This window comes from Staurois parvus, unplaced genomic scaffold (assembly GCF_062004578.1).
Source record: "Staurois parvus isolate SC_StPar_1 unplaced genomic scaffold, SC_StPar_1.0 ptg000017l, whole genome shotgun sequence".
In the NCBI taxonomy this organism is placed as follows: domain Eukaryota; kingdom Metazoa; phylum Chordata; class Amphibia; order Anura; family Ranidae; genus Staurois; species Staurois parvus.
The window spans coordinates 17,283,795-17,301,935 of NW_028317813.1; the positions used below are offsets into that span (position 1 = coordinate 17,283,795).

At 40.3% G+C, this 18,141-nt stretch overlaps 2 protein-coding genes across 2 annotated transcripts in view; both read right to left on the reverse strand.

Annotated features, from left to right (window-relative positions):
• Positions 1-2,600, reverse strand: part of LOC149473377 (retinol dehydrogenase 16-like) — a 56,223-nt gene extending 53,623 nt beyond the window's left edge. Inside the window, exon 1 of the mRNA XM_089680992.1 lies at positions 2,494-2,600. The gene's annotated coding sequence lies outside the window, so the exon portion shown is untranslated. The remainder of the gene's footprint in view (positions 1-2,493) is intronic.
• Positions 2,601-4,067: 1,467 nt separating this feature from the next.
• Positions 4,068-18,141, reverse strand: part of LOC149473378 (retinol dehydrogenase 16-like) — a 32,888-nt gene continuing 18,814 nt past the window's right edge. The window contains exons 3-4 of the mRNA XM_089681010.1: positions 17,714-17,877; positions 4,068-4,719 (exon numbers count right to left, since the gene is read on the reverse strand). Of these exons, the coding sequence (XP_089537136.1) occupies positions 4,505-4,719; positions 17,714-17,877 (379 nt within the window). The 3' untranslated portion in view covers positions 4,068-4,504. The remainder of the gene's footprint in view (positions 4,720-17,713; positions 17,878-18,141) is intronic.

Here is an 18,141-nt window from a genome sequence, read left to right on the forward strand (position 1 = left end):
TTCTAAAAAAGGAGATGTCTGTATCCAATTCTCTCGTGAGGAGCATGCGAATAATAGTTTGTCATGAAAGCAGCAAATAATATGGAAAACGTGTGCTAAAACACAATTATCCACATATTTGCATATTCAGGAAGGGTCAAGCTACAATATGCATTTGCTTATCTTCAGTAAGCTCAACTTTGACTAGCTGATTATTTTTTCATTAAAGAACATACGCCATGGAATTTATTAGCAAAACACGTATATTGTAATGGCAGATTGTGTGGGAAGACAATGGCTGAAGTAGAACGGTATCAAATTGTGAACCATTACTGATCAGTGAACACATTTCATTACAGACTCAGGAAGGAACTTCATTAATTTCTTGTGTGGCTAATGAAAGGTTGTTATTCTTTGGGCGATAGCTTTGTTCTTTTATTGAGCCATCACATCTTGAAGCATTTGAGTCATTTTTTGGTTTCATAGTATTTTGTTGTTAAAGTGGTTGTAAACATGGCTGGATCAAGGGGGGTGCTGGGGTGGGCTATGCCCCCCAGATTTTAGTTGTGCCCTCCCCCCAGAGCCAACCCTAACCTGCCACTATGCTGCCCTAATTTGATAGTTTACCACCCTAGTTTGACACTATACTGATGAGACTTGTGTGGGGAGGAGAAGCTCTGCTGCCTGTGCCCAGGATGCAGTGCAGAGATGTAAGAAGGAGCTGTGCCCCTGTCCTATGCCCTGCCAGCAGTGACCCCTGTCCTCTGCCATTTTTTTACTGCACCCCTACATCAGACAGGCTAGATCTGGCCCTGGTTGTAAACCCGAGCAAGTAAAGTGACTGGCCTCAGGCGACACAAAGAGGAAACAAATCCTCTTTCATAAGTTGTAGCTGTCTATCTGCTGTCTTCTCTTCTCTACGTCCGTTAAAAGTGCTGAATTTATACAGCTTATCTGAGAGTTCAGAAAACAGGTGGTAGAGAGCTAAAAAACACACCACAGAGCTCAGTGAGGAGAGCTTTGACAGCTAATTGGAGGGAAGAGACACACCCCCTTTCACACAGTTCACAGGAACAGTGCTGAGGCTGTCAATCTGCTGGAGTTCCCTCCCCTGTCACTTTTTTTTTTCTTGGTGTCAGAAAAACTTGTCAGATGTGATTCATGCTGATAGTAGAGGAACAAAGCAGCAGACATAAAGTACATTTAGTGCTCTTAATAGAGACAAGTACACACTATAGAAGGATATCCTTTGTTCATATTTCATGTCTGAGGTTTACAACCACTTTAATGTAAGCAAAGATTTTATAACAATGTTAAAAAAATAAAACTTGGAACCGATTTAAGATGTGTCCTGATTATGTTGTGTTAATGAGTTATGTGATAAGAGAGGCTGATTGTGTTGGCTGATTGTGTTCCACTGGTAGACAGTACAAAGCAGGAGCTAGTAATGGACCAGGGGGTAGAGAGAAAAGAGGCAGAGGAGGTGATCATGAACTGGGGAGAGAGGAAGCAAATCTAGAGCTTAATATGCTCCAGGGAACGAGAAAGAAAAGAGGTGATCAAGGGATGGAGCTTAGCACTGCAGTTTATACATGTTTATGAAATGTTAATGTTGGGTATTCGTTTCCACTATAGAAGCCATGGGGCAACAGGGATAGTGCTCAGAGGCAACATATCACAGAAAATCTAGCATCATGGAGAACTCTGGAGATGCCAGAGCACAAAAGTGATGGCAAGACAGCACTCAATGAGCCTTAAGTTTAGATATAAGGCATCATTAGGAAACTATTTATGATAGCATCAAGGTATTAGACTGCATACTGTAGCCACAATGTGATGTTCCAGGTAATGATGTATGTTGAGTACAGGAAGTCTATGAAGTGTGTAGGGGTACTTACATACCTGTCAATAGACTAAGACAACCTTTTTATCTATATACACTTTTAAAGGCCCGGTGGTTATTTGTTTTTACTTATCATACTATAGTTTCACTTACTTTTTCTTTCAGAACCCAGGGCATATTTATAAAGCAGCGAATGTGACATTCAAACATTCCCTGCAGGTGAACCTATCACAGTAATTTGAAACACATGTACCAGGAAGACACATCTGCTGTGAATATTTTGTGAATGTCACATTTGCCAATGTATACATATATCCCAGCTTGTGTGTATACCAACTACAATTGTATCATGCAGATTTCAATAATTGGTTAAAGACTAAAAGTCATTAAATTATCTGAACAATTTTGCTGTATTACATAAAGCATCCTCTAAGTAAATACTAGAAAAGTAATTGTGCAGTGCTTTGTTCTATAAACAAATCATATTTTGGACTGAAACTACAAACATAATCTGGACTGTTCAATAAGACCATTACAGCCAATCAGAGTTTAATTCCCTGTAATCAGTGAAACAGGAATTCTGGTTGGATTCTATGGTTGAATGCTTGTCATATAGCCTTATTGAACAGGCCTGTATAAAAACAGTTTCAATGATAAAACCGAGTACACACCTTAAGTACACACAGTACTCTCCTCGTCTTCGGTCTTGAATATATCACTTACTGTACCCTTGATAATTTTATGGAATGTTGCCTTATGTGTGATGCTATATAGTTTGTATATAAAGTGCTGAAAATTACTTAGGTCTATAACTGAGGCAATGAAAGGAAACATGCTTTCAAGGGGAAGTGCTAAAACAAGAGGTCATGCTTTGAAACTGTTTGGGAATATAGCTCCAGGGAAATACGAGGAAGTAGTTCTTCGCGGAAAGGGTGTTGTATTCACGGAATACCATAGTAACATTTGTGATAAAAGGGGGTTCTGAGGGAGTTCAAAAGTTGTTTCTATAGTAGAACAATGGCAAAGTGAACCAAAAGACATAATGATTCATTATGCTTATGACCGACAAGCCTATATGCTTCTGAATTTAACAAGTCATTTCTGGAAGCCAATCAAGTCAATTTTATTGACTAATTTTTGACCTTTATGGTTGTTTGGGCACCAGTACCTAATCAATTATAAACGAGCAGTATGAAAATTACTTTTTTTAATTTCAATAAAGGTTTTATAGAGACGATTACAAGGCACTACAAAATAATATAAAAAGTCATTAGATTTATAATTTTCAGATGCTAAATCATCATTATTTATAAGAAGAGATAGCAGACAGCAGCAGAAGCCACTGAAACTGCAAGGTCTTAGAAAATTAGTAGTTCTTGGCAGAGCGAGAGGGGTCAGTACTATGAAGACCAGGGATGGTGTGACAGAATCTTAGTACCAGGCCCTCCTGACCCCCTGTAGTTCACCCTGCTGATCCCCTGTCCTCTGCCCTACATGCTAATGACCCCTGTACATTGCCCTACATACCATCAATCTCTGTACACTGCAATACATCCTACTGACCTCTGTACATTGCCCTTCCAAGTCCTGACCCCTTTACACTGCCCTACTTACTCCTGACCCCTGTACACTGATCTACATACTACTGACCTCTGTGCACCACCCTACCTACTACTGACCTCTTTACACTGCCCGACATACTACACTGGCCAGAACTCAAAGCAGACAGCCAGGCTACCACTGAGACCAGCCAGGCCTGAAAATAGTCAAGCAAATCAGCCTTCAGTACCAGTAGTACTGCTTTCATGATGGACTCCTGCATCAAACTTGTGGAGGTGACCAATCACTTTCCAAACATGAAAGGAATTGTGAATGAAAGTGAACACTAGTTTCTCACTTTTAAAGGTAGACTAAGTTTATATTTTAGAGTTGCATTCGGTTTTTTAAATGTTTTTCTGTTTTTTTCATGCAATCCTTACTCTTTATCGGGGGCTTGCTAGTTACATTTCCTAAAAAATAAAAAAAGTTTACTCTGGTTATCTATGATCTCTTTGATGTTTTCCAGGTAGATCTTTACCTCTCAAAGGTTGCCTACCCCTGCTCTAGGCTATAAATATGTTTGTATATAGGCAATATACATCATCATATTCATCAGTCATTCCTCATGATTCTCATCGTTAATACAAAAGAAAGAGGACTCAATCATAAACTTGTTTTGCAAGGTCTGTAAACAAACAAACTAAAGTGTGTTTCCATACTTTATTTTAACACGTTAAAGTGGAACTACACTTCATCTGAACACCAAAAACAAACTTCCCCATCCATATCTCCATGCTTTAACTTGTTGAGAAATCACTTTGAAAAACACCACTCTAGCATTTCTGACTGTAGTCATATTGAGTAAGGGCAGGTAATTTATGTAGCATTTACTTCCAGGAATCCATCTGCCCTTCGCTCAGGCATGCAGCCAGGAGGGTGTACTTAGCTGAGAAAATCCCTCCTCCCCCTTGAAGATTCCTGGGATGTATAGCATTATTTGCCTGGGCATGGAAACCAGGAAGTAACTAAAAAAATGTACAAAAAAAACTTTAAAACAAGTAAATATGACATACGTACATCCTATCTATTTACTAAGGCTAGCAGCATAAGAATTAAAAGTAGTCAAGAGAGTGAAGTTCTGCTTTAATGAGCTGGTGTGGGAGCTGTTCGAGTAAGCAGGTAGTCAGAGATTACAGTTGGGACATAGGAGAGTGGTATAAAGAAGAGTTTGGCATCCCAGCCTGCTGAGTAGCGTGTTTTGGGGTGGACAGCAGTCAGTGCATGCTCCATGCAGTTTGTGACAGGAGTTAGGTCTGTATTGCAGAGGGATGAGAAGGTCTTCTCCATATCAGACACGTCTGTAGAAAATAAAATTGAAAGATGCCATTACTGTAGTCAGGCTATAAATTATTTATTTTACTCTTATTAAAGTTATACTGTCAAAAAAATGTTTACTATTAAAGTGAAATGTTATCCAGAAAATTAAGTCCTGCTAGATCACTTCAGGTTGGCCCCTTTTGCAGGTATAGCTGTGTAAAGCATTTAAAATAATATAATAAAATAATAATATTAAAAATGCAAGAATACACTGTCTCTCCCTGCTCTGCACATGCTCAGTTGCTCTCTATTTTTGGCACTGCCAAAAATGTAGAGGCCAATCTGCTTACAGCCTAAAGATTTAATGCTGCTCATGCTCTCTGGGCTTCAGTAAAATGGCAGCCTCCAGCAAGAAGAGACAGGAGGCAATTTACAGCACACACTAATTTTGGTTGCATAATTATTAATGTGGAGTGTATGTTTCTTACTAAAGAACATTATTTTTTATCAAATTGTTATGGGTAAAGTTCTATTTTATGCTAACTCACTCAGTGGCCAGGAGATTGGCAATCACTTCAAACATAAGATTGATATAATTTGTGAGGAGATCTCTGCTGTACAGATACCTTCTCCACTAAACACTCCATGTCCACAGGTACAATCATTACTTCCCTCATTCAACCTCGCCACTATAGACAAGGTTGCAAAACTTTTTTTTCTAATATCCACCTAACCACCTGCCCCCTAGACCCTAGAACCTGTTCCCCTGCAAAAGCTATGTTCACCTTCTGGCTCTGTCCTACACTCGCTAACTCACATCTTCAATCTTTCCCTTTCTTCTGACATCTTCCCCAACTCTCTAAAACATGCACTAGTCACTCCCATACTTAAAAAGCCCTCACCACCCCCTCCTCAAAAAAAAAACTCCTCGCCTTTGGTCCCCGTGACTGTACTCATCGTTGGTTCTCATCTTACTTATCCAACTGCACCTTTAGCGTTTCTTACAATTCTACTTCCTCCTCTCCTCTTCCTTTCTTTGTCGGGGTTCTCCAAGGTTCTGTCCTTGGACCTCTCCTATTCTCAATTTACACTGCTTCCCTGGGTCAGCTGATAGCTTCCCTTGACTTCCAATACCATCTCTACGCTGACGACACCCAAATTTACCTCTCTACCCATCAGCTCGCTAGCTTTCACTAATTTACTAACAGACTTATTAGACTGGATGTAACACCACTTCCTCAAACTCAATCTGTCCAAAACTGAGGTCATAACATTTCCTCCCCCACATGCCTCTTCCCTTGATTTCTCTGTTAAGATTAATGGGACAGCTATCTGCCTGTCCATGCATGCCAAGGTTACAGGTGTAATCCTGGACTCTGAACTATCCTTTTGGCCCCATGTCCAATCATTGTCCAAATCTTGCCACTTCAACCTCCGCAACATCTCCAAAATATACCCCTTCCTAACAAAGGACACTACAAACCTTCTAGTTCACTCCCTGGTCATCTACGGCCTCGACTACTGCAACTCTCTCCTCATGGGATTACCTTTACATAGGCGATTCCCCCCCCCTTCAGTCAGTCATAAATGCTGCTTCCAGATTCATCCACCTTACCAACTGTTCAGTGTCTGCTGCTCCTCTCTGCCAATCCCTCCACTGGCTTCTGCTCACCCAAGAAATGAAATTCAACATACTAACAACTACTTACAAAACTATGCACAACTCAGCCCCCAGCTACATCACTAATCTAGTCTCAAATACCGACCCAATCGTTCTCTTCATTCCTCCTATGACCTCCTGCTCTCTAGCTCCCTCATCACCTCCTCCCATTCTCGCCTCCAGGACTTTTCCCGAGCCTCTCCTATCCTATGGAACTCATTACCCAATCTGTCCAACTATCTCCTACTCTGTTTGCTTTTAGACGATCCCTGAAAACCCTCCTCTTCAGAAAAGCCTATTCTGCCCCACCTAACAAGAAGAGTTTTATTTTCTCCATCAGCTCATCCCCCACAGTTATTTCCTTTTGTATCACTTGACCCTCCCTCCTAACAAGCAGGGCCCTTTGAATCCTCCTGTATTAAATTGTATTGTAACTGTACTGTCTGCCCTCATGTTGTAAAGCGCTGGGCAAACTGTTGGAACTATATAAATTCTGTCTAAACTGATTTTATTTATTACAGGTACTTATATGACGCTGTCAATTTATGCAGCGCTTTACAATATATATATATATATATTGTACATTCGCATCTGTCCCTAACCCTCAAGGGGTGTACAATCTAAGGTCCCTAACTCACATTCATACATACACATACTAGGGACAATTTAGAGAGGATCCAATTAACCTACCAGCATGTCTTTGGAGTGTGGGAGGAAACAGGAATACCTGGAGAAAACCCTTGCAGGCACAGGGAGAACGTGCAAACTCCAGGCAGGTGGTGCCGTGGTTGGGATTTGAACCAACGACCCTAGTACTGCCAGGCGGAAGTGCTAATCATTTAGCCACTGTGCTAATAATAATAATAAGTTTCATCAAATCATTTCATTAAATATTAAATGGAGGTGGCTGCTCATAGTGATTGTTTTAGAAGTGAAGTCAGGTAGAATCTGCTATGAACAGCACATCTACCTTTTCATGCTCTAGTTTTGTAAATAGGTTAAAAAGGTGTAGTTATACATGGATTTCAAGGAAATTATCTGATGGCACCAGAACTTTTTTGTTTTGATATGCTTACCCCTATACTTCCATCAGCTGCTTTTATTTGCTCCCCAATTAGCACCGTAGTAACGATCATCAAATAAACAGATAGCAGTGCTAACTAAATGTACAAAATAACCATAAAGTGTCATTTAACATATGTAAAAACTGCTTGTATATATCATGTGCAAATGTATTATGATATTTGTACGCAAAGTGCAAGCTGTTGTTATATGCCACACATGAGAAAAATCATAATCCACTGAAAACTGACAATAAATGTCCATGCAAGTGAATCACGCCAAAAAAGTATGCATGTGATCCAATAACAGTGCTCCAAAGTCTTTGATAGTGCTCCACATTAATGATGTACAACTCTAATCTACCGTTCATGCATGTTCCATGGTCCAGAGTGCCCACCAGCTGCAGTCGATCCCTTATAAAAAATAAGGTTGTCAATATGCGCCTTTTACTATGCCAAGCTCAGGTTTTCCAGTATCCCACCACTTCAATGAGGTCTTGGACTGTATTCACTTAAACCATGTCCTGTCACCACATACAGTAACAGGACATGGTTTAAAGTTATATAATTATATATTTGAGCGTATATTTTTACGTATATTATGTAGCACTATTCCTGTAGGAGCAAGAACGCGGTCTAGGTCTTCCCCAAATACTTTGCCGTACAGCCAGTCACATGGGTTCATTCACACATTTCTCCAATAACCAGTCAAGGGGGGGTGTTTTTGTTATTTTTTTGATAACTTGGATAGGGTTGAGAGAGGTGAGTGGGATACTTCAAAAATAGGAACAATATACATGTGAGGACTTTATCTAATCTTCAGCATAAGCTATGTTGGAGTCCTTGCTTGAATCAAACAGTGGATTTCAGCTTAAGGCCGTAGCAGTAGTTAGTAGTAACTTCTTTAGAGCCCCAGAGCAGTGTCCCTTTCAGAAGTAGGTCAGATGGACAAAGCTCCTCAGATCACCAGCAGGTGTTCCCTTCGCTAGACTCGCAGCTGATCTCCTAGCACCAGAGGGAGTTAAATAGCAAACGGTCTCTAAGATCCTTTAGGGATATCTGTACTCACAAGGCCCAAGAGCAGCTGGATGCCTTCCTCTGTGATACCAGACCAGATCTTCAATAGACAGGCCCTCAATCTGTGTCTCAGCATTCAGGCCGTCAGGTGGCCCACCTGAGGCCGCACATAATTAGTTTCCTGGAAGGGCAACATGCACTCTCCTGAGCTAGAACAATCCTATACAGGAAAGACCCAGAGCCCCATGTGCTTATTGAATATACACAATTACATAGCATTCCTTCATAGCCAATCTCTCTGGGATAGGCTAAGGTTCTCACAATATTCATGCTGCCATCTGCATAACTCTACACCTATTATCCAGAAACTTTTCACATTTCCTGGATACAGAGGAAGCTATAGGCAGACTTGTAGCAGTGGAGCACACAGAGCAGACCTCACTAAATGATCACAGCTCACCAAGTACAGTGAGCTAACTATGCTTTTAGTAAACAAAAGAAATACAGCCACTAGAGATGAGCGAATCGAACCAGGCGAACCGGAATTCGAGTCGAATTTCAGGAAATATTCGATTCGCGGCGAAACCGAAATTTTGCCTACTTCGGGTGCGCGAATCGAACATTTCCCGATCAGCCGGCAAAAGTGTCCCTGCAGTGAGCTCCGCTATTTCTGACAGTTCTCTGACAGAAGGAACACATGTTTAGCGGTTGAAACATTGTATCTATTAGTTTACATTTAGGATACAGATGTTTCAACCACTGTTCATGTGAAGAAGCTGTGAGAGAACTGTCAGAAATAGAGGAACTCTGCACATACACTTTTTGCCGGCTTGGAATTATTCTTCTTTTCATCCTACTTCTTCTTCTTCTTCATCTTCATCCTCAGAAGAAGAGGATGAGGATGAGGATGAAGAAGAAGAAGAAGAAGTAGGATGAAAAGAAGAATAATTCCAAGCCGGCAAAAAGTGTATGTGCAGAGTTCCTCTATTTCTGACAGTTCTCTCACAGCTTCTTCACATGTACAGCGGTTGAAACATCTGTATCCTAAATGGAAACTAATAGATACAATTTGTATCTATTAGTTTCCATTTAGGATACAGATGTTTCAACCGCTGTACATGTGAAGAAGCTGTGAGAGAACTGTCAGAAATAGAGGAACTCTGCACATACACTTTTTGCCGGCTTGGAATTATTCTTCTTTTCATCCTACTTCTTCTTCTTCTTCTTCTTCTTCTTCATCCTCATCCTCATCCTCTTCTTCTGAGGATGAGGATGAAGAAGAAGAAGAAGAAGCAGTAGGATGAAAATAAGAATAATTCCAAGCCGGCAAAAAGTGTATGTGCAGAGTTCCTCTATTCTGCAGATACACTTAGAGGAGCTCTGCACATACACTTTTTGCCTGTTTGGAATTAATCTTATTTTCATCCTACTTCTTCTTCTTCTTCTTCTTCTTTATCCTCATCCTCAGAAGAAGAAGAAGAGGATGAAGAAGAGGAAGAAGAAGTAGGATGAAAATAAGAATAATTGCAAGCCGGCAAAAAGTGTATGTGCAGAGTTCCTCTATTCTGCAGATACACTTAGAGGAGCTCTGCACATACACTTTTTGCCGGCTTGGAATTAATCTTATTTTCATCCTACTTCTTCTTCTTCTTCTTCTTCTTCATCCTCATCCTCAGAAGAAGAAGAAGAGGATGAGGATGAGGATGAAGAAGAAGAAGAAGAAGAAGTAGGATGAAAATAAGAATAATTCCAAGCCGGCAAAAAGTGTATGTGCAGAGCTCCTCTAAGTGTATCTGCAGAGCTCCTCTAAGTGTATCTGCAGAATAGAGGAACTCTGCACATACACTTTTTGCCGGAAACCGCTGTATGGAGGGAATGTCATGGAACTGTCAGAAATAGACTATTAATGACAGTTCTGGGACTGTCCTTCCATACAGCGGTTGAAACATTGTATGTATTTGTTTCCATAAATGGATCCATTTATGGAAACAAATACATACAATGTTTCAACCGCTGTATGGAAGGACAGTCCCAGAACTGTCATTAATAGTCTATTTCTGACAGTTCCATGACATTCCCTCCATACAGCGGTTGAAACAGCTGTATGGAGTGAATGTCCCAGAACTGTCAGAAATAGACTATTTCTGACAGTTCTGGGACAATCACTCCATACAGCTGTTTCAACCGCTGTATGGAGGGAATGTCATGGAACTGTCAGAAATAGACTATTAATGACAGTTCTGGGACTGTCCTTCCATACAGCGGTTGAAACATTGTATGTATTTGTTTCCATAAATGGATCCATTTATGGAAACAAATACATACAATGTTTCAACCGCTGTATGGAAGGACAGTCCCAGAACTGTCAGAAATAGTCTATTTCTGACAGTTCTATGACATTCCCTCCATACAGCGGTTGAAACAGCTGTATGGAGTGAATGTCCCAGAACTGTCAGAAATAGACTATTTATGACAGTTCTGGGACATTCACTCCATACAGCGGTTGAAACATTGTATCTATTTTTTTCCATAAATGACATTCTGCAGATACACTTAGAGGAGCGCTGCAGATACACTTTTTGCCGGCTTGGAATTATTCTTATTTTCATCCTACTTCTTCTTTTTCTTCTTATGAGGATGAGGATGAAGAAGAAGAAGTAGGATGAAAATAAGATTAATTCCAAGCCGGCAAAAAGTGTATCTGCAGCGCTCCTCTAAGTGTATTTGCAGAATGTCATTTATGGAAAAAAATAGATACAATGTTTCAACCGCTGTATGGAAGGACAGTCCCAGAACTGTCATAAATAGTCTATTTCCGACAGTTCTGGGACATTCACTCCATACAGCTGTTTCAACCGCTGTATGGAGGGAATGTCATAGAACTGTCAGAAATAGACTATTAATGACAGTTCTGGGACTGTCCTTCCATACAGCGGTTGAAACATTGTATGTATTTGTTTCCATAAATGGATCCATTTATGGAAACAAATACATACAATGTTTCAACCGCTGCATGGAAGGACAGTCCCAGAACTGTCATTAATAGTCTATTTCTGACAGTTCCATGACATTCCCTCCATACAGCGGTTGAAACAGCTGTATGGAGTGATTGTCCCAGAACTGTCAGAAATAGTCTATTTCTGACAGTTCTGGGACATTCACTCCATACAGCTGTTTCAACCGCTGTATGGAGGGAATGTCATGGAACTGTCAGAAATAGACTATTAATGACAGTTCTGGGACTGTCCTTCCATACAGCGGTTGAAACATTGTATGTATTTGTTTCCATAAATGGATCCATTTATGGAAACAAATACATACAATGTTTCAACCGCTGTATGGAAGGACAGTCCCAGAACTGTCATTAATAGTCTATTTCTGACAGTTCTATGACATTCCCTCCATACAGCGGTTGAAACAGCTGTATGGAGTGAATGTCCCAGAACTGTCGGAAATAGACTATTTATGACAGTTCTGGGACTGTCCTTCCATACAGCGGTTGAAACATTGTATCTATTTTTTTCCATAAATGACATTCTGCAAATACACTTAGAGGAGCGCTGCAGATACACTTTTTGCCGGCTTGGAATTAATCTTATTTTCATCCTACTTCTTCTTCTTCATCCTCATCCTCATAAGAAGAAAAAGAAGAAGTAGGATGAAAATAAGAATAATTCCAAGCCGGCAAAAAGTGTATCTGCAGCGCTCCTCTAAGTGTATCTGCAGAATGTCATTTATGGAAAAAAATAGATACAATGTTTCAACCGCTGTATGGAGTGAATGTCCCAGAACTGTCATAAATAGTCTATTTCTGACAGTTCTGGGACATTCACTCCATACAGCTGTTTCAACCGCTGTATGGAGGGAATGTCATAGAACTGTCAGAAATAGACTATTTATGACAGTTCTGGGACTGTCCTTCCATACAGCGGTTGAAACATTGTATGTATTTGTTTCCATAAATGGATCCATTTATGGAAACAAATCCTCATCCTCATAAGTTCTATGACATTCCCTCCATACAGCGGTTGAAACAGCTGTATGGAGTGAATGTCCCAGAACTGTCAGAAATAGACTATTTCTGACAGTTCTGGGACTGTCCTTCCATACAGCGGTTGAAACATTGTATGTATTTGTTTCCATAAATGGATCCATTTATGGAAACAAATACATACAATGTTTCAACCGCTGCATGGAAGGACAGTCCCAGAACTGTCATTAATAGTCTATTTCTGACAGTTCCATGACATTCCCTCCATACAGCGGTTGAAACAGCTGTATGGAGTGATTGTCCCAGAACTGTCAGAAATAGTCTATTTCTGACAGTTCTGGGACATTCACTCCATACAGCTGTTTCAACCGCTGTATGGAGGGAATGTCATGGAACTGTCAGAAATAGACTATTAATGACAGTTCTGGGACTGTCCTTCCATACAGCGGTTGAAACATTGTATGTATTTGTTTCCATAAATGGATCCATTTATGGAAACAAATACATACAATGTTTCAACCGCTGTATGGAAGGACAGTCCCAGAACTGTCATTAATAGTCTATTTCTGACAGTTCTATGACATTCCCTCCATACAGCGGTTGAAACAGCTGTATGGAGTGAATGTCCCAGAACTGTCGGAAATAGACTATTTATGACAGTTCTGGGACTGTCCTTCCATACAGCGGTTGAAACATTGTATCTATTTTTTTCCATAAATGACATTCTGCAAATACACTTAGAGGAGCGCTGCAGATACACTTTTTGCCGGCTTGGAATTAATCTTATTTTCATCCTACTTCTTCTTCTTCATCCTCATCCTCATAAGAAGAAAAAGAAGAAGTAGGATGAAAATAAGAATAATTCCAAGCCGGCAAAAAGTGTATCTGCAGCGCTCCTCTAAGTGTATCTGCAGAATGTCATTTATGGAAAAAAATAGATACAATGTTTCAACCGCTGTATGGAGTGAATGTCCCAGAACTGTCATAAATAGTCTATTTCTGACAGTTCTGGGACATTCACTCCATACAGCTGTTTCAACCGCTGTATGGAGGGAATGTCATAGAACTGTCAGAAATAGACTATTTATGACAGTTCTGGGACTGTCCTTCCATACAGCGGTTGAAACATTGTATGTATTTGTTTCCATAAATGGATCCATTTATGGAAACAAATCCTCATCCTCATAAGTTCTATGACATTCCCTCCATACAGCGGTTGAAACAGCTGTATGGAGTGAATGTCCCAGAACTGTCAGAAATAGACTATTTCTGACAGTTCTGGGACTGTCCTTCCATACAGCGGTTGAAACATTGTATGTATTTGTTTCCATAAATGGATCCATTTATGGAAACAAATACATACAATGTTTCAACCGCTGTATGGAAGGACAGTCCCAGAACTGTCATTAATAGTCTATTTCTGACAGTTCCATGACATTCCCTCCATACAGCGGTTGAAACAGCTGTATGGAGTGATTGTCCCAGAACTGTCAGAAATAGTCTATTTCTGACAGTTCTGGGACATTCACTCCATACAGCTGTTTCAACCGCTGTATGGAGGGAATGTCATGGAACTGTCAGAAATAGACTATTAATGACAGTTCTGGGACTGTCCTTCCATACAGCGGTTGAAACATTGTATGTATTTGTTTCCATAAATGGATCCATTTATGGAAACAAATACATACAATGTTTCAACCGCTGTATGGAAGGACAGTCCCAGAACTGTCATTAATAGTCTATTTCTGACAGTTCTATGACATTCCCTCCATACAGCGGTTGAAACAGCTGTATGGAGTGAATGTCCCAGAACTGTCGGAAATAGACTATTTATGACAGTTCTGGGACTGTCCTTCCATACAGCGGTTGAAACATTGTATCTATTTTTTTCCATAAATGACATTCTGCAAATACACTTAGAGGAGCGCTGCAGATACACTTTTTGCCGGCTTGGAATTAATCTTATTTTCATCCTACTTCTTCTTCTTCATCCTCATCCTCATAAGAAGAAAAAGAAGAAGTAGGATGAAAATAAGAATAATTCCAAGCCGGCAAAAAGTGTATCTGCAGCGCTCCTCTAAGTGTATCTGCAGAATGTCATTTATGGAAAAAAATAGATACAATGTTTCAACCGCTGTATGGAGTGAATGTCCCAGAACTGTCATAAATAGTCTATTTCTGACAGTTCTGGGACATTCACTCCATACAGCTGTTTCAACCGCTGTATGGAGGGAATGTCATAGAACTGTCAGAAATAGACTATTTATGACAGTTCTGGGACTGTCCTTCCATACAGCGGTTGAAACATTGTATGTATTTGTTTCCATAAATGGATCCATTTATGGAAACAAATACATACAATGTTTCAACCGCTGTATGGAAGGACAGTCCCAGAACTGTCATTAATAGTCTATTTCTGACAGTTCTATGACATTCCCTCCATACAGCGGTTGAAACAGCTGTATGGAGTGAATGTCCCAGAACTGTCAGAAATAGACTATTTATGACAGTTCTGGGACATTCACTCCATACAGCGGTTGAAACATTGTATCTATTTTTTTCCATAAATGACATTCTGCAGATACACTTAGAGGAGCGCTGCAGATACACTTTTTGCCGGCTTGGAATTATTCTTATTTTCATCCTACTTCTTCTTTTTCTTCTTATGAGGATGAGGATGAAGAAGAAGAAGTAGGATGAAAATAAGATTAATTCCAAGCCGGCAAAAAGTGTATCTGCAGCGCTCCTCTAAGTGTATTTGCAGAATGTCATTTATGGAAAAAAATAGATACAATGTTTCAACCGCTGTATGGAAGGACAGTCCCAGAACTGTCATAAATAGTCTATTTCTGACAGTTCTGGGACATTCACTCCATACAGCTGTTTCAACCGCTGTATGGAGGGAATGTCATAGAACTGTCAGAAATAGACTATTAATGACAGTTCTGGGACTGTCCTTCCATACAGCGGTTGAAACATTGTATCTATTTGTTTCCATAAATGGATCCATTTATGGAAACAAATACATACAATGTTTCAACCGCTGCATGGAAGGACAGTCCCAGAACTGTCATTAATAGTCTATTTCTGACAGTTCCATGACATTCCCTCCATACAGCGGTTGAAACAGCTGTATGGAGTGAATGTCCCAGAACTGTCAGAAATAGACAGAAACTGTCACAGAACTGTCCTTCTTCTCATCCTTCTTCTTCTCATCCTTCTTCTCATCCTTCTTCTCATCCTTCTCCTTCTTCTCATCCTTCTCCTTCTTCTCATCCTTCTCCTTCTCCTTCTTCTCATCCTTCTCTTTCTCCTTCTTCTCATCCTTCTCCTTCTTCTCATCCTTCTCCTTCTCCTTCTTCTCATCCTTCTCCTTCTTCTCATCCTTCTCCTTCTCCTTCTTCTCATCCTTCTCCTTCTCCTTCTTCTCATCCTTCTCCTTCTTCTCATCCTTCTCCTTCTTCTCATCCTTCTCCTTCTCCATCTTCTCATCCTTCTCCTTCTCCTTCTTCTCATCCTTCTCCTTCTTCTCATCCTTCTCCTTCTCCATCTTCTCATCCTTCTCCTTTTCCTTCTTCTCATCCTTCTCCTTCTGCTTCTCCTTCTCCTTCTTCTCATCCTTCTCCTTCTTCTCATCCTTCTCCTTCTTCTCATCCTTCTCCTTCTCCTTCTTCTCATCCTTCTCCTTCTTCTCATCCTTCTCCTTCTTCTCATCCTTCTCCTTCTTCTCATCCTTCTCCTTCTCCGCATCCTTCTCCTTCTTCTCATCCTTCTCCTTCTCCTTCTTCTCATCCTTCTCCTTCTCCTTCTTCTCATCCTTCTCCTTCTCCATCTTCTCATCCTTCTCCTTCTCCTTCTTCTCATCCTTCTCCTTCTTCTCATCCTTCTCCTTCTCCTTCTTCTCATCCTTCTCCTTCTTCTCATCCTTCTCCTTCTCCTCATCCTTCTCCTTCTTCTCATCCTTCTCCTTTTCCTTCTTCTCATCCTTCTCCTTCTCCTTCTTCTCATCCTTCTCCTTCTCCTTCTTCTCATCCTTCTCCTTCTTCTCATCCTTCTCCTTCTCCTTCTCCTTCTCTTTCCTCATCTCCAAGGGCATTTAAATTAAAGGTACAGTGTTCTGCACTAATTTAAAGGCTCTCTGAAGCCTAGAAACCCTTTTTATAAGTCATCTTCGTAGCGAAGAAATTCGCATCGAATCGAATTTCACACTGGAATTCGCCGAATCAGCCGAATCGAATTTTTGAGAAATTCGCTCATCTCTAACAGCCACTCCAACCACAGAGTGACAACTGAATTTACCTATCAAAGACACAACTAATTATATCTAACCTAGCACCTATCTAGAAAGGTGCCACAGTTAACTAGCACTGTATGGTTATTATGCACATTCATTTAGTGCTGTTTTCTTTTTGTTTGATTTTAGATACAAGGAGTTCATCCAAAGAAAAAATACAAACCTGAAGGTAATAATTCTTTTAAAACATGGCCCAGTTTGCGTTAAAAAGATTTGACAGTAGGCGCACAGTAATGATCATATACTGTAGGTACACATTAGGAAGGTAAGTTTATTCAACAGGTAAGTAATGTTAGGTAGGTAGGTACACCATACTCAGCAGACCAGTACATTACACTGCACCAGGGGCCGACTGACCATTTGGAAACTCGGGCACTGCCCGAGGGCCCGGGGTCAGTAGGGGGCCCCATGAGATGCTCCTGGTACCTTTTTCATTGGTTTTTTTGAGTTTGGGCAAGGACACAGGGGCCCCATGATCCTCTATTGCCCCATGAGTTATCAGTCCGCCCCTGCACTGCACTGTAAAGAGCTGTCAGCCTTAACACCAGCTGCAGCAGATGGTGGTATCAGTTGTCCTGACTCTACCCAAAAAGCTGTATCTACTAGTGCCAGTTACTGTGCAAGTCTACCAAAATTGTTCACATTTAGTTGCAGATTGTAAATTTAAAGCTGTACTGAGTGATACAAGACAGCTGCCAGTCCTGATCTTTTTCTGAAAATGCTAGTTATCTAGCTTCTATACTGAACCTTGGCTTTTTTTAACTTCTAAATTAAAGATATGGAACAACTATACTGATCAAGAGTCACAGACAAGCCTTCTCTGCAAACACATTCTGGCTCAGTAAATCACTCTGAGAGTTGAAGAATGTCAGTATTAAAACCAGACAACTATCATTTTCAGCTGTCAGTAATGACAGCTATCATTTTTCCATCATGACCAATGTCTGTCGATAAATTGAATTCTAAATTGACAGGATGGTGAGCGCTTTGAATATAAAGCTATATAACTTACAACGTTTGAAATATTTCTCTCCATAGCTATAACGGACTTCTGGTTGGAGGTTTTTCCAAATATTGCTCAGAATGTTTTTCATGTACTGCATATCATTCAGTCCAGTCTTAAAATAGCCAGGTTCTATAATGGAAACTTTTACTCCAAAGGGTTTTATCTCACGCCTGTCAGTATATACAAAGATAAAAGAAACATGGCTCAATCATAAATATGAATGACATAACAAGATTACCGGTATAACACCCGCACTGTGGTCCTTAATCTCTATTCTATTCACATTTCCTAGCATATTTATAGATTGTATATTGGAGGGACAAGAATGTACAGGTCCAGCAAGAAGCACTTTAACCACTTGCCCTCCATAGCATTTACCCCCCTTCCTGACCAGGCCATTTTTTTCATTACGGTTCTGCGTTACTTTAACTGAC